The sequence below is a fragment of the Lepus europaeus genome, chromosome 17, assembly GCF_033115175.1.
Source record: "Lepus europaeus isolate LE1 chromosome 17, mLepTim1.pri, whole genome shotgun sequence".
Taxonomy (NCBI): domain Eukaryota; kingdom Metazoa; phylum Chordata; class Mammalia; order Lagomorpha; family Leporidae; genus Lepus; species Lepus europaeus.
In genome coordinates, this window is record NC_084843.1 from 58,065,341 (window position 1) to 58,082,327 (window position 16,987).

The following is a 16,987-nucleotide window of genomic DNA, read 5'->3' on the forward strand; positions in this document are numbered from 1 at the left end:
TTAATCTGTTCTCTACAATAAGTAAAAATTCATCTTAAAATATTATCAAGTTTACATGGTTATCACTGATAAAAAAAGTCACTAATAATATTTAAAGTAAGATTTCTTAAGGCTTTTTTTTTTTTTTTTTTTTTTAATTTGAGAGAGTTACAGAAACAGGTAGAGCCAGAGAGAGGTCTTCCATCTACTGGTTCACTCCCCAAATGACCACAATGGTCAGAGCTGAGCTGATGCAAAGCCAGGAGCAACGAGCTTCTTCCAGGTCTCCCATGCAGATGCAGGGGCCAAGCACTTCGGCCATCTTCTACTGCTTTGCCAGGCCATAGCAGAGAGCTGGATCCGAAGTGGAGCAGCCAGGACTCAAACTGGTGCCCATATGGGATGCTAGTGCTGAAGACGGCGGCTTTAACCTGCTGTGCCACAGCACCAGCCCCAAGGCATATTTCTTTTTAAAGATTTACTTATTTGTTTGAATGGCAGAGTTACAGAGAGACAGAGGCAGAAAGAGAGGTCTTCCATTTGCTGTCACTCCCCAGACCATCACAACGGCCGGGGCTATGCCGATCCGAAGCCAGGAGCCAGGAGCTTCTGCCAGGTCTCCCAAGCAGGTGCAGGGGCCCAAGACTTGGGCCATCCTCTATTGCTTTCCCAGGCCATAGCAGAGAGCTGGATGGGAAGTGGAGCAGCTGGGAATTGAATCGGCACTCATATGGGGTGTCAGCACTGTAGGAAGTGGCTATACCTACTACACAATAGCACCGGCCCTCTTGAGGCATATTTAATCTATTGAAAATACATTACTGGGCCAGCACTGTGGCGAAGCGAGTTAAAGCCCCAGCCTGCAGGGCTGGCATCGCACATGGGTGCCAGTTCAAGTCCCAGCTACTCCACTTACCATCCAGCTCTCTGCAATGGCCTGGGAAAATAGTAGAAGATGGCCCAAGTACTTGGGCCCTTGTACCCACATGGGAGAACAGCAGAAGTTCTTGGCTTCTGGCTTTGAATCCGTACAACTCTGGCTGTTGTGGTCATTTGGGGAGTGAACCAGCAAATGGAAGACCTTTCTTTCTCTCTGGCTCTACCTCTCTCTCTGTAACTCTTTCAAATAAATAAAATAAATCTTTAAGGCCGGCGCCGCGGCTCACTAGGTTAATCCTCTGCCTTGCGGCGCCGGCACACTGGGTTCTAGTCCCGGTCGGGGCACTAATCCTGTCCTGGTTGCCCCTCTTCCAGGCCAGCTCTCTGCTGTGGCCTGGGAGTGCAGTGGAGGATGGCCCAAGTGCTTGGGCCCTGCACCCCATGGGAGACCAGGAGCACCACTTGGCTCCTGCCTTCGGATCAGTGCGGTGCGCCGGCCGCAGCGCGCCTACCATGGCGGCCATTGGAGGGTGAACCAACGGCAAAAGGAAGACCTTTCTCTCTGTCTCTCTCTCACTGTCCACTCTGCCTGTCAAAAAGAAAAAAAGAAAAAAAGAAAAAAGAAAATAAAATAAATCTTTAAAAAAAAAAATGGAAAGAAAAAAGAAAATGAATTACTGGGGCTGGCACTGTGCCATAGTGGGCTAAGCCTCCATCTGTGGCACTGGCATCCCATATGGACGCCAGTTTGTGCCCTAGCTGTTCTCTCTTTTGATGCAGCTCTCTGCAATGGCCTGGGAAAACAATAGAAGATGGCCCAAGTACTTGGGCCCCTGCACTCACTGTGGGAGATCCAGAAGTTGCTGGCTTTGAATCAGCCCAGCTCCTGCCATTTAGGCCAATTGGGGAGTGAATCAGCTGATGGAAGACGTTTCTCTCATCTCTCTCGCTCTCTTTGTCTGTAACTCTACCTCTCAAATAAATAAATAAATCTTAAAAAAAAAAATACTTATAACACTGACTGCAACATCACAGCCTATGTAGAGATGCTGCTGCACATAGAAACAATTCACCAGTAACCATCTGGAGTTGTCATGAATGAATGAAATCACTTACCTTTACCATTCTATAAAATTTATATTTGTCAGGGCCGGAGCTGTGGCATAGGGGTAAAGCCGCCACCTGCAGTTTTGGCATCCCGTATGGGTGCCAGTTCAAGTCCCAGTTCCTCCACTTCCTATCCAGCTCTCTGCCATGGCCTGGGAAAACAGTATAAGATGTCCCAAGTCCTTGGGCCCCTGGACACATGTTGCGGACCTGCTTCTAGCTTTGGATTGGTGCAGCTCCGACCCTTGTGGCCAACTAGGGAGTGAACCAGTGGATGGAAGACCTCTCTCTCTGCCCCTCCTTCTCCGTGTAACTCTGACTTTCAAATAAATAAATAAATGTTAAAAAAAAACAAAACAAAACTTGTATTTGTCATGAATTTCAAATGCCATCAAGCCAGTTAATTCAAACCACTTAAATTTCATTGCACATATTAAACAGATCACTTACATTTCTGAAGCAGGCATTAGCCAGATATTCTGGTGATTCTTTCTGTTCTCTTTTGATTGCGACTCCAGGGTTAACATTAGACACCAAAGTCTGAAATACTCTAAGTGTGTAGGCTTCAGATGTTGGGTTTCTTCTTTTATTCTGGGCACCATGACAATTGGGATGGAACTGTCATCCATCTGTTGTTCAACTGCTCTAAACAGGAAGTTCCCAGTTAGAGAAGCACTTAAAAAACTTCAACAGCTGGCTATGAAATGAGGTGTTTCTAAAACAAGTACATACACATGATAATTAACACAACTCAAATTCACAGCCAATAATTTCTCTTAAAAGGCATGTCAATCTTGAATAAGCCATATGGCTTTTTACCAAACAAAAATATGTAAGAAATCCCATACTGCATTATTTTGCCTCCAGTGACTATCCCCCAAATGACAACCTCATTCTGGTGTAGTCTAGTCCTCATTCCAACACACAGCAAGGTAGGCCTTTTTACTACCACAAGCTCTGTGACATAAGCAAGTTAACATAAGCACAGAAAGAATTATTATCTCAACTTACAATTTTGGTTAATACTAACTTAAAACATTTACATATTGAAACAAATATAAGACAAATGCTGGAAATAAGAGTTCAAAGAAATGTGCTTGGACTATAGGCCCTGAACTCCCCTGGGTGTCAGTCCCCTGCCATTAGGAAAGTTTGTATAATACTTGTAAAAGTATAAAAGCACTTGATGTGAATTTTCAAACTGAATTAGAACTTCAGCTCTGATCCTGCCTTGTTTCCTAGGCTATATTTACATTTAGTCACTTCTTTGTGTCCTTCAAAACTTTCACTGACCTATGACCATATGACAGCTAATAAACTTGCCATTTGTAGAAAAACAGCCATATTGGCCAGCGCCGCGGCTCACTAGGCTAATCCTCCACCTGCGGTGCCGGCACCCCGGGTTCTAGTCCTGGTTGGGGCGCCAGATTCTGTCCTGGTTGCTCCTCTTCCAGTCCAGCTCTCTGCTGTGGCCTGGGAAGGCAGTGGAGGATGGCCCAAGTCCTTGAGCCCTGCACCTGCATGGGAGACCAGGAGGAAGCACCTGGCTCCTGGCTTCGGATTGGCGCAGTGTGCCAGCAGTAGCAGCCATTTTGGGGGTAAACCAACGGAAGGAAGACCTTTGTCTTTCTCTCTCATTGTCTAACTGCCTGTCAAAAAAAAAAAAAAAAAAAGAAGAGAAAAGAAAAAGAAAAACAGCCATATATCAACAGGACAGGCTCCTGTTGAATCATATCAAATAGCATTGTGGCACAGTAGGTTAAGCCACCACCTGTAACACCAGCATCCCAGCTCCACTTCTGATCCAGCTCCCTGCTAATGCACCTGGAAAAGCAACTGAAGATGGCCCAAGATGGAATTCCAGACTTCTGGCTTTGGCCTGGCCCAGCCCCAGCCAAAGGAGTAAATCAGAAAATAAAAGATCTCTTTCTCTGCCTCTTAGTTACTCTGCATTTCAAATAAATAAATAAAATCTAAAAAAAAAAAAAAAAAGAAAGAAAGAAAGAAAAGAGAGAGACAAAGAAAGAGAGGAAACACTACTCAGGGTGCCCACATCCCATATCCAAGTACCAGGACCCAAGGCCCAGTTCCACTTGTGATTTCACCTTCCTGCTTATAGCCTGGGAGGCAGCAGATCAAGTACATGGGCCCCTGCACTCAGAGGAGATCCAGATTAAGTCCCTGTTGGCAGTTGGTGCTGTGACATAACAGTAAAAGCAGCCACCTGCAGTGCAAGCATCCCATATGAGCATGGGTTCAAGTCCTGGCTGCTCTACTTCTGATCCAGCTCTCAGCTGTGGCCTGGGAAGGCAGTGGAAGATGACCCAATTCCTTGGGCTCCTGCTCCTGTGTGAGACCTGGAGGAAACTTCTAGGCTCCCTGCTTCAGATCGGCCCAGTTCCAGCCATTGCAGCCATTTGGGGAGTGAACCAGTGGATGGAAGAACTCTGTTTCTTTCTCTCTCTCTCTCTGCCTCTCTGTAACTCTACTTTTCAAATAAATTAATAAATCTTTAAAACATAAAAAAAGTTCCTGCCTTCTGCCTTGGGACTGGCCCAGCCCTGGATATTGTGGGCATTTGGGGAATAAACCAGCAGAAGAGAAATAAATCTGGGGACCAGCGATCCAGCATAGTGGGTAAAGCCACTGCCTGCCGTGCCGGCATCCCATATGTGTGCCGGTTCGAGTCTTAGCTGCTCCACTTCCAATCCAGATCTCTGCTATGGCATGGGAAAGCTGTAGAAGTTGGCCCAAGTCCTTGGGCCCCTGCACCCACGTGGGAGACCGGGAAGAAATTCCTGGCTCCTGGCTTCAAATCAGTGCAGCCTCAGCCATTGTGGCCATCTGGGGAGTGAACCAGCAGATGGAAGACACCCCGCCCCTTCTCTCTCTGCCTCTGCCTCTAACTCTGCCTTTCAAATAAATAATAAATAAATCTTTAAAAAAAAGAAGTGAGAAATAAATCTGTTTCTGTGTGTGTGTGTAATCATAAAAGCTAAGGCCCACAATCAATGTTGAATCATAGTGCGTCAATCCACATTCAACTGTACTTTCGGAAATAATGCTTTTGCATTTACCTGCTATAAAGAGCACAGGTACCCACTTGTGAACAATATTTGCAGATTTTCTCCTCCTCAATTATTTGTGGCAAAGAAGCAAGTTGTGTCTTATCATTTCCAGTAGCAGATTTGCTAATACGGTGAAACAAAGAGAAGGCCATCTGGTTTCTTAGTTTTAATAATTCTATAGAAAAAAAAAAGGTAAGTGTTTTTTGTAAGAATCTAATAAAGTATACCATGTATCTCCTTATACTATAAAAGTAAAACCTTCAGATTTAAACTGAATTAAAAAATTAGGGAACATATTTTCCCCACCATAGTAGAATAACCACTGTAAATGTATTAGCTCTAACTTTGTGTTCGCTTGAACAGCTTCTTTAAATAGCTACATACGTCAAAGTACTAGAAGTACTTTGTAGATATTTTATTGGCTAGATGCTGAGAATAAACAGAGCTATCTAGATTATCTCTAATATAAGAATTTAAAAAGAAAGTTTCGAGTCATAAAATTTTTAAAGATGAGTAACATCAACTTCCTTTTACAAACTACCACAACTGGGGCCAGCACTGTGGTGCAGCAGGTTAAAGCCCTAACCTTAAGTACTGGCATCTGTGTGCCGTTCTAGTCCTGGCTGCTCCTCTTCTGATCCAGCTCTCTGCTATGGCCTGGGAAAGCAGTAGAAGATGGCTCAAGTCCTTGGGCCCCTGCACCCAAGTAGGAGACCCAGAAGAAGCTCCTGGCTCCTGGCTCCGGATCAGTGCAGCTCCGGCCGTTGCGGCCATCTGGGGAGTGAACCAGCAGATGGAAGACCTCTCTCTCTGTCTCTACCTCTCTCTGTGACTCTACCTTTCAAATAAATAAAATAAATCTTTAAAAAAAAAAAACACAAAAAACTACCGCAACTACAAATTACAACCTGTAGTAGGCCTAGCAAGTGCAGCAAGCAAACTGTCAGGTATAAACATGAAGATAGCTCTATAATTTATGGAAAATGGAAGTAAAGGAGACATCTATTTTGAAATTTTTGAAATCCATGCATAATTCTTAAAAAATACAAATTTTTCCATTAACATTCTGAAGACCCCTTATATGCCTGGATTTCAAAAATTCTCACATCAAAAGAAACTTCTTGATTTTATTTCCCTGCAAAGATACTGCGAAAGTTAAAGTGGGAGGAAGTGAACTAGAGAAGTAAAATGGAAAAAAACCAGCTCCACCTCTTTTGTCTAGGTGGTTGGCAGGCACAGGATACATCTGACCGGTCCTGAGGTACAGAAGCAAGCCAGCCTCGGGGTCAGCTCTTCTCTCTTGGCTGAGCAGTGTATACAGAACAACCTGCACAGACATTGAACACACTGTTAAGCCAAACCGCAGGTCTCTCTACTTCTCTACATTGTCTTGCAATCAACACATAATTTTATAATAAAAAGGAAAATGAACCTATTTTCATTTTGAAAATAACATGAACCAAACTGGTGAAGGTAACACGACAAAACTGATGTCAAACATTCAACTTCTACAAAACAACCACAGTTCATGCTGCTTGGTTTTACTTAAGATAATAATGAAATATAGTGAATCTCTCTTACATAGCAAATATTTAGATTTCCAATAAATTAAGGAGAGAAATTAATCAAATCATGTGTGACATTTAAGTTAATGGTCTTTAGACATTTTACTATTTAAAACACTAAAAAGTTTAGCATTTACATGATCGCTACTGAGACAAATAAATCTATAGAGAGTGTGCTATTTTTCCAAAGTATGACGCATCATTAACTACTTTAAGTTTACTAATGCTCTTCAGAAAAACTCAGATGTTAGAAAATAGCCCCTCTGGGGCAAGTGTTGGGGTATAGCAGGTTAAGCTGCCTCCTGCAGTGTCAACATCCCATATGGATGCAGGTTCAAGGCCTGGATGCTCCACTTCCAATCCAGCTCCCTCCTAATGTGCCTGGAAAAGCAACAGAAGACAGCCCAACCACTTGGGCCCTTGCATCCATGTGGGAGACCAAGAAGAGGCTCCAGGCTCCTGGTTTTGGCCTGGCTCAGTCCTGGCTGTTGTGGCCATTTGGGGAATGAACCAGCAGTCTTTCCTTCTCTCTCTGTAACCCTGCCTTTCAAATGAATAAATGAATCTTTTTTTTTTTTTTTTTAGATTTTTATTTATTTATTTAACAGGTAGTGTTACAGACAATGAGAGAGAGAAAGACAGAGAGAAAGGTCTTCCGTCCGCTGGTTCACTCCTCAAATGGCTGCAACGGCCAGAGCTATGCCGATCTGAAGCCAGGAGCCAGGTGCCTCCACCCCGCCCCCAGTCTCCCACATGGGTGCAGGGGCCCAAGCACTTGGGCCATCCTCCACTGCCCTCCCGGGCCACAGCAAAGAGCAGGACTGGAAGAGGAGCAACCAGGACTAGAACCTGGCGCCCACATGGGATGCCAGCGCTGCAGGTAGAGGATTAACCTAGTGCGCCACAGCACTGGCCCCATAAATCTTTTAAAAATACTTTAAAAAAAAAAAAAGTCCTTTAGAGATGAGCATCTGTCACAGCAGTTAAATTATCATGTGGGCTGCTAACATTCCATGTTGGAGTCCCAGTTTCAGTTCAGATTTGTTTCCTAATCATGTGCACTCTGGGAGGCAGCAGGAGGGTGGCTGAAGTACTTGGGTCGCTGCCAACCATACAAGAGACCTATCCTGAGTTCTGAGCTGCTAGCTCTGGCCAGTCCTGGCTGAGTGGGCATTTGGGGAGTGAATCAGCAGATAAAAGATCACTCAGTGTGTGTGTGTCTGCATATGTATTTGTCTGTCTTTCAAATTAAGAAAAAAAGAAAAAAAATCCCTTAAGCAGAAAGCTTTTAACAGCAAGAGCAAGTCATTTAGGTGGAGTCATACACAAAATAAGGACAAGTTCATCACTTGTTTTCCAGATCTCCAAGATTCAAAGGTTAAACGATTTAAGAAGGCCCAGTATTTCAAATCACAAAATCAGCATGCATAAAGATGTCAGACTATAATTATACTCCTGCTTTGTAAAGTGCAGTTAAAATATGATTAACACACAGGAGGCAGACAGCATTATCTGCAGCATAAATTTACTTATTTACTCACTTATTTATTTGAAGCAGAGAAAAAGAGAGTTTCCATCCAGTGGTTCATTCCTCAAGTGTCCAGAAAGGCTGGGGCTCGGCTGGGGCTGAAGTCAGAAGCTTGGAACTCAATACAGGTATCCTGTGCAGGTGGCAGGGACTCAATTACTTAAGCCAACACCTGCTGCTTTCCAGGGTCTGTTTTGCTGAGAAGCTGGAAATCAGGAGCCAGAGCCAAGAACTGAACCCAAGCACAAAAATGTGGGACCTGCATCTTAACAAGTTTTTTAACTATTATGCCAGATGCCAATTTGAGGAGCTTCATCCTGGTCTCCCATGTGGGTGCAGGGGCCCAAGCACCCAGTCCATCCTCTGCTGCTTTCCCAGGTGCACTAGCAGGTAGCAGCATGGGAAGTGGAGCAGCTGGGACTTGACCAGTAGCCATGTGGGATGCCAGCATTACAGGTAGCAGCTTAACCCATTATACAAGGCTGGCCCCCAAACCCAACATTTCTGTTTGAACCTTGCTCCAGAAAATTTTTCATTTTCCCCAATATAAGAATTACTATTTTTTTTTTCTGTAAAGTTCCTTTTGTAGCTTCTCTTCTGGGGAAGACAAGTTCCAACTGAAGAAGGGGCCGGCACTGTGGCATAGAAGGTAAGCAGTCACCTGCAGTGCTGGCATCCCATATAGGCACCAGTTCTAATCCTGGCTGCTCCACTTCCTATCCAGCTCTCTGCTATGGCCTGGGAAAGCAGTAGAAGATGGCGCAAGTGCTTGGGCCCCTGCACCCACATGGTAGACTCAGAAGAAGCTCCTGGCTCCTGGCTCCGGATCGGCACAGCTCCAGCTGTTGCAGCCAATTGGAGAGTGAACCAGCGGATAGAAGACTTTTCTTTCTCTTTCTCTCTCTCTGCCTCTGCTCTCTCTGTGTAACTCTGACTTTTGAATAAATAAATAAATCTTAAAAAAAAAAAGATATCCCTACTGAACAAAATTTAATGCAGTAATATTCATTGCCTTGATGGTATAGCAAAAATTAGAACAGTAAACTAAATGAAAAAGGATTCACAAACCCAAATCACCTTATACCTTGAAATGCTTTTATATTTCCCTCCAAGTAGCATTCTAAAGTGACACCAAACTTGTGATTAAAATAAAGTCAAGTAAAATTTTCAATCTCATAAACATCTTTTCTTCTATCTTGATACAATTTTCCTTCTTGAAGAGGGCTTTAATCTAGCCAAATAATTACTTTGTAATTTCAGCCATTTGTGTATTACTAAAGTGAAAAGTTCAAGTGTCTCTATAACCCAGCAATAGTTAAGAAAAGAAGGCTATCTTACTTTTCTTTCTCAAACTTCAAAGCTTTCATGAGAACCATTAATGTTTGGTATACAATTAAGAATGGCAAGAAAGATTTAGCAAATCTTTTTTTACCATTGATTATCCAATTCAATACTTTAAATCTGAACCTTATTTTACATAAAATCTGCTCAAATAACAGGCAAAATTTCAAAGGCAAGAATACATTTATGTTTTATCACAAATGCTATGCTGTTACATCATATACTCCCTTAGTATATCATAAAAATAAAATACTACTACTTTCAGTTTTCTCTTCACAGATTTCAGTTCCTGTGAAAACAGATCACATATTGCCACTGAAGATATGGATGGAGTGGACAGAAATAATTAGAAAACAAAAAGCAACTCTGTGTTAATTAATTACTTTGATCTGTTAAGTTACTATCATATAAATTTCAAAATTATTTTGTAATCTTATTTTATTTTCAGTTTATTTGAAAGGCAAAAAGACAGAGAGAAGAGAGATCTTCATCTACTGGTTTACTTCAAAAAAGTCTTCATGGCCGGCGCCGCGGCTCACTAGGCTAATCCTCCGCCCTGCGGCGCCGGCACACCGGGTTCTAGTCCCGGTTGGGGCACCGATCCTGTCCCAGTTGCCCCTCTTCCAGGCCAGCTCTCTGCTGTGGCCAGGGAGTGCAGTGGAGGATGGCCCAAGTGCTTGGGCCCTGCACCCCATGGGAGACCAGGAGAAGCACCTGGCTCCTGCCATCGGATCAGCGCGGTGCGCCGGCTGCAGCACGCCTACCGCGGCGGCCATTGGAGGGTGAACCAACGGCAAAAGGAAGATCTTTCTCTCTGTCTCTCTCTCACTGTCCACTCTGCCTGTCAAAAAAAAAAAAAAAAAAAAAAAGTCTTCAATAGCCAAGGCAGGGCCAAGCCAAAGCCAAGGGCCTAAAACTCAATTCAGGTCTCCCATGTGGGAGGCATGTAACCAACTATTACAGCTATCATCTACTGACTCCATTAGCAGGGAGCTGGGTCAGAATGGAGTAGCTGGGACTCAAACCAGGACTTCGAAATGGGATACAAGCATCCCAAGCAGCATCCTAACCACTGTGCCAAATACCTACCCCTAAATTTCAAATAAGTTTGAAAGAGAAGACTGTTATGTTTATCCAAGATGAATATTTATTTAATAGATGATTTTTTAAACTTCAACTTATTATAATAAGAGGCAGTCCTGTTTTATCTCAGATTAAAAAATCAATATGTTAGAAATAAAAGAATGGACTTACACCAATGAATCCGTAAGTATCCTAAGTAAATGTTACATATAAAAAACATCTTCAGAATGAGCATTTGGCCTAGCAGTTGAAGATGTCAGTTAGGATTCTGCATCCCACACTGCAGGGCCAGGGTTCATTACCCAGCTCTGGCTCCTGAATCCAGCATCATGCTAATTGCAGACTCTGGAATGACAGTGACGGCTCAAGGGCTTGGTTCCCTGCCACCTATTTGGGAGATCTGGACTGAGTCCCCAGCTCCCAGGTTTGACCCAGCCCAGCCCAGCCCTACCCCTGCTGTTGCTCTGGGGAGTGAACCAGCAGACAGGAGTTGGCTAGCTCACTTGCTCTCACTCTCTCAAAATAAAAACAAAACAAAACACCTCCATTGTAACTATTTTCTTAAAATGTATACCTGACTACGGTGTTCAACAGAATTTGATTCTTTGCCAGTTTTTAGTTCCAAGGGCATTATCTTGTATTTTGTCTTATGACCTCGATGTATTTTCACACCAACTGTAACATCTATTTTGCCCTTTAGTCCGAACCTAGGGGACCAAATGCTTTCTTCAATATCCAATGAATTGATTACTTCAATGTGACATGTTGAATTATTATTACTGCCATCACTTGGCCTAAAAAAGAAAACACAAAATACTCAATTAGAATATTTGGCTCATTACACATTTGCTGGTCTTGACTGACTACCTCACACAAAAAATGTGGGGATTAGAAAGTTTTACTGCAATGATTCTCAAAGTATAGTCCCTGGACCAGTAACATCAGCATCACCTGGCAACCTGATATAAACGTAAATTCAAAGGCTCCCTCTCCAGACTGATTCAAGCAGAATCTGCAAGGATGAAGCCCAGCAATCTACTTCACAAACCCCCTAAGCAATTCTGATGTGCACTCAAGTTTAAGTGTCTATAGGCTCTCATGTAATTTAATCTTTGCTAATATTTATCATCTGTGCTTTTCAGTTCATTCCCACTACAATCTTCTCAAGACCTTTCCTGAAGCCAAGATTACTATGTGGACAGCTGGAGGCACAATTATCAATTTGAGTATTCTGACAATTATTACACAAATTAATATGTAATGGCTTGAATGTGTTGCACCTACACAGCAAGGGATGTGTTCCTTCATGTAATACCTTATTAGACGCTGTAAGCACATGTGCTCAGCCCACCATCTATGAAGCACTGGGCTTGTTCATCTAACTTTTCACCCACAATCCACACAGAACAATCTTCAAAGGACCTCGTGACCACACCTACACATCCCCATTATGTTCTTTACTTAATCATTAAGTGAATCCATCTTGGCCTCTATCAACATCTAAAATTAAGCACTCAATATTGTTTTTTAATTATAAAAGAGGTTCAGATGTTAATATCTTAACTAGGCAAGAGCAAAGAAAGGAGAAAAAAGGGAATATAATAAGTGTTGAGAGAACTGGAACAGATGGAAACAACGATGAAAATTATTATACAGAGGCAGGTCTTTCGGTGCAGCAGCTCAAGTGGTTGTTTGGGATACCCACATCCCATATCATAGTGCCAGTTCAAGTCCTGCTACTCGGCTTCTGAGCCACTGTCCTGGTAATGTGAATGGAAGGCAGCAGATGATGGCCCAAATACTTGAGCCCCTATCACCCATGTAGGAAACTCAGATGCACTTCCTGGCTCCTGAATTCAGGCAGGCACAAGCCTGGCCATTGAAGCCACTTGGGAGTCAACCAGCAGACAGAAGAGATATCCTTCTCGTGCATGCACATGCTCTCTTGCCCTCTCTCAGTCTGCTTTTCAAACAAATAAATCTTTAACAACAACAAAATTAATCCTTATACATGATTAAGATTTACTGGCCAGCGCTGTGGCTTAACAGGCTAATCCTCCACCTTGCGGCGCCGGCACACCGGGTTCTAGTCCCGGCTGGGGCGCCGGATTCTATCCCGGTTGCCCCTCTTCCAGGCCAGCTCTCTGCTGTGGCCAGGGAGTGCAGTGGAGGATGGCCCAAGTGCTTGGGCCCTGCACCCCATGGGAGACCAGGAGAAGCACCTGGCTGCTGCCATCGGATCAACGCGGTACGCCGGCCGCAGCGGCCATTGGAGGGTGAACCAACGGCAAAAAGGAAGACCTTTCTGTCTCTCTCTCACTGTCCACTCTGCCTATCAAAAATTAAAAAATAATAATAATAATAATAATAAAGTAAATAAATAAATAAATAAAGATTTACTTATTTCTTTGAATGGCAGAGTTACAGAGAGGCAGAGGCAGAGAGAGAGAGAGTCTTCCATTGGCTGGTTCACTCCCCAATGGCCGCAGCAGCCAGAGCTGCACCCAACTGAAGCCAGAAGCCAGGAGCTTCTTCCGGGTCCCCCTACTCAGGTGTAGCGGCCCAAACATCTGGGCCATCTTCTACTGCTTGCCCAGGCCACAGCAGAGAGCTGGATCAGAAGTGGAGCAGCTGGGACTCAAACCGGCACCCGTATGGGATGCTGGCACTGCAGACGGTGGCTTTACACACTATGCCACAGCGCCAGCCCCGTGAATTACTTTTAAGAATGTACTTTATTTAATATAAAATGACCAAGAATTATTATCTCAACATGTAATCAATGTAAACATTATTAATAAAACATTCTGTAACTTTTGATTAAAACAAAGAAACTTCTACTAGGGTGAGTTTGTGAAGAAACAACCAGTTTGTATATGTAGACAGACACAGAGCTCCTGATCACTGTTTCACACTCCAAATGCACTAATTTTCAAGGGCTGGGCTGATTCCAAGCCTAGGGAGGTCAGTGACACAAGCCAGGTCTACCTTGTGAGATCAGGGACCCAATTATTTGAATTATTGCTGCCTCTCAGGAAGTCAGGAAACAGAGCTGGTTTTTAATCCCAGATATTCCAACATCTTAAACACTGGACTAAATACGTACCCAAAATCAATCAACTGTTGAAAATAAAAAATGGTATGATTTTTATGGCAGAGAAAAAATTTAAATGTTGTAAAATAAAAAAAGAAAATACTATGCTAAGTGAAATAAACCAGCCACAAGAAGACAACTACTGTATGATCCCACTTATATGGGATATCTAAAGTGGCCAAATTCTTAAAAATATAAAGTAGAGGCCAGCGCCGTGGCTCAACAGGCTAATCCTCCACCTAGCGGCGCCGGCACACCAGGTTCTAGTCCCGGTCGGGGCACCAGATTCTGTCCCGGTTGACCCTCTTCCAGGCCAGCTTCTGCTATGGCCCGGGAGTGCAGTGGAGGATGGCCCAAGTGCTTGGGCCTTGCACCCCATGGGAGACCAGGAGGAAGCACATGGCTCCTGGCTTCGGGGCAGCGTGGTGCGCTGGCTGCAGCGGCCATTGGAGGGTGAACCAACGGCAAAAGAAGACCTTTCTCTCTGTCTCTCTCACTGTCCACTCTGCCTGTCAAAAAAAAAAAAAAAAAAAAAAAAAAAAAAATATATATATATATATATATATATATATATATATATATAAAGTAGAGGGGCCAGCGCTGTGGCATAAGGGGTAAGGCACCACTTGAGACACCTACATCTCATAAGAGAGCACTGGTTCAAATCTCAGCTACTCTGTGCTTCTGATACAGCTTCTTTCTTACTAATGTGCCTGGGAGGCAGCAGATGATGGTTCAAGTACTTGAGTTCCTGTCACCCATGAGGGAGACCGGATAGAGTTCCTGGCTCCTAGCCTCAGCCTGGCCCAGCCCATGCTGTTGTGGACATTTGGAGAGTGAACCAATAGACAGAAACTCGACCACTGCCCCCTTCCCCAAAATTTGCCTTTCAAATAAATAAAACTTTAAACAAATTAAAAAAAAAAAAAAAACTTGAAAAATAAGCAAAATGACAAATGGCATTAAATGGCCAACACAGTATTTAAATATACAACACAAGCTATATAATACTAACAGAGTAGGCCCCCAAAAAATATTTATAAACTAATTATTTTAAAAAATGTCTACATAGAAAAGTTAGGTGGCTTTATTATAATGAAAATGAAATTTCTATTCAATTGTCAGGACCATAATTTAAAAATAAACAAAAAAAGGCCAATCGTAATAGCTCAATCTTTAAAAAGCTTTGATTCAACATACAAGATGGGATCCTATGAACAATAAATAAAGCAAATACATTTCTTACAGAGAGAGCTGCATCTGAGGGAAGTCCGTGTTCTGATGCATGAAGTCTCCAGCCCACTTAGAAAATGAAGGAAGATACTCCTCTACTTCTTGTTTTACTTCATCTTGACTGAGATTTAAGCGGTACCTGCCAAAAGTAGATATTAAACATGAGAATGTACACATGAGAGAAGGACAAGGTCCAAGCAAGAAACTCAAGTGTCCACTGGATAACAAATGGATAAGCAAAATGTAGCACAGATACAGAATGGGAGTACCACAGTTTTTAAAAGGAAGGAAATTGGGACAGGCATTTGACTTAGTGATGAAGATGCCACCTGGGGGGCTGACACTGTGTCTCAGTAGGTAAAGCCTTCCTTATAGAGCCAGCATCCCAAATGGATGCTGGTTCAGTCCCGGTTGCTCTACTTCTGATCCAACTCTCTGCTGATGGCCTGGGAAAGCAGCTGAAGATGGCCCAAGTGCTTAGACCCCTGCACCTACCTGGAGACCTGGAAGAAGCTCCTGGTTCCTGGCTCCTGGTTTTTGATCTGCCCAGCTCTGGCCCTTGCGGCCATTTGAGAAGTGAACCAGTGGATGGAAGCTCTCTCTCTCTATAACTGCTTCTCAAATAAATAAATAAATAAATTTTTTTTTAAAAAAAAGATGCCAGTTGGAGGCCCAGCATTGTGGCACAGCAGATTAAGCCAATGCCTTCAAGGCTGGTGTCCTACATCAGAGCACCAGTTTGAGTCCAGACTGCTCCATTTCTAACCCAGCTCTCCGCTAATGCACTTGGGAAAGCAACAGAAGATAGCCCAAGTACTTGGGCCCCTGAACCCACATGAGAGTCCCAGATGGAGTTCCAGGCTCCAATCACTGGTCTGGTACTGCCCTGGCTATTGTGGTATTTGGAGAGTGAACCAGCAGACAGAACTCTCTCTCTATATATAAGTCTGCCTTTCAAATAAAAAAAATAAAATAAATCTTTGAATCTTTAAAAAAACTAAAGAAAAAATATGCTCCTTAGGACGCCTACATCCCATATCGGAGTGCCTGGGTTTGAGTTCTGGCTCGGTTCCCGACTCCAAATTCCTGCAATATGCACCCTGGGTGGCAAAAGGTGACAGCTAAAGTAGTTGGGTCCCTACCTCCCACATGGGAGATACGGATTGGTCTGGCCCAGCCCCAGCTGGTGTGGGCATCTGGAGAGTAAGTCAGTGGACAGGACTTTTCTCTGCCTACCTGTGACCTATCCGCCACCCTCACCTTGCAAGTAAATAAAAGAAAATTTAAATGTCTGGAGACCTACTTATATGAGTAGACTCACACTCCCAGGATGGCCCCTACTTTAAGCTTTCCAACCTTTATAACTTCTCTAGGAGATGAGAAGCCCATCAGTGTGTGTGTCAGACCATACTTGGCTGTGAGTGCTAACTCTGCAGTAACCCTATGTGTTGACTGTCCATCAGATCTGTTTCCTCATCTGTATGGCAGAGAAAAATAACCACCTCTCAGAGTCAGTTTTCAATGAACGCAAGGTACTGAGCTTATGGTAAGAATGCTTCAGGGTATGAAGAGGAAGGTAATGAGGAATACTTATAACATGCTGACTTAGAGGCCAGGCAGGACTCTAGGGGGTTCCCGCGAACACACACCTTCATACCTCACCATAATTCTATGAGACAGGCATTGGCATTGTCATTGCCACTTTATAGCCAAGGGAACTGAAGCCCACAGGTTAGATTACTTCTAACTTCAAAAGGACACTGGCTGGCGCCGTGGCTTAACAGGCTAATCCTCTGCCTTGCAGCGCCGGCACACCGGGTTCTAGTCCCGGTTGAGGCACCGGATTCTATCCCGGTTGCCCCTCTTCCAGGCCAGCTCTCTGCTATGGCCCAAGGAAGGCAGTGGAGGATGGCCCAAGTCCTTGGGCCCTGCACCCACATGGGAGACCAGGAGAAGCACCTGGCTCCTGGCTTCGGGGCAGCGTGGTGCGCTGGCTGCAGCGGCCATTGGAGGGTGAACCAATGGCAAAAAGGAAGACCTTTCTCTCTGTCTCTCTCTCTCACTATCCACTCTGCCTGTCAAAAAAAAAAAAAGGACATATAGCTTTACC

At 43.8% G+C, this 16,987-nt stretch overlaps 1 protein-coding gene across 5 annotated transcripts in view; it reads right to left on the reverse strand.

Annotated features, from left to right (window-relative positions):
* Window positions 1-16,987, reverse strand: part of DNA2 (DNA replication helicase/nuclease 2) — a 57,848-nt gene that overhangs the window by 25,847 nt on the left and 15,014 nt on the right. For all 5 annotated transcript variants that reach the window (XM_062214758.1, XM_062214757.1, XM_062214759.1 and 2 more), the window contains 5 exons: window positions 14,891-15,016; window positions 11,125-11,344; window positions 6,243-6,360; window positions 5,043-5,208; window positions 2,416-2,610 (listed from right to left, as the gene is read on the reverse strand). In XM_062214758.1, coding sequence (XP_062070742.1) covers window positions 2,416-2,610; window positions 5,043-5,208; window positions 6,243-6,360; window positions 11,125-11,344; window positions 14,891-15,016 — 825 coding nt within the window. The remainder of the gene's footprint in view (window positions 1-2,415; window positions 2,611-5,042; window positions 5,209-6,242; window positions 6,361-11,124; window positions 11,345-14,890; window positions 15,017-16,987) is intronic.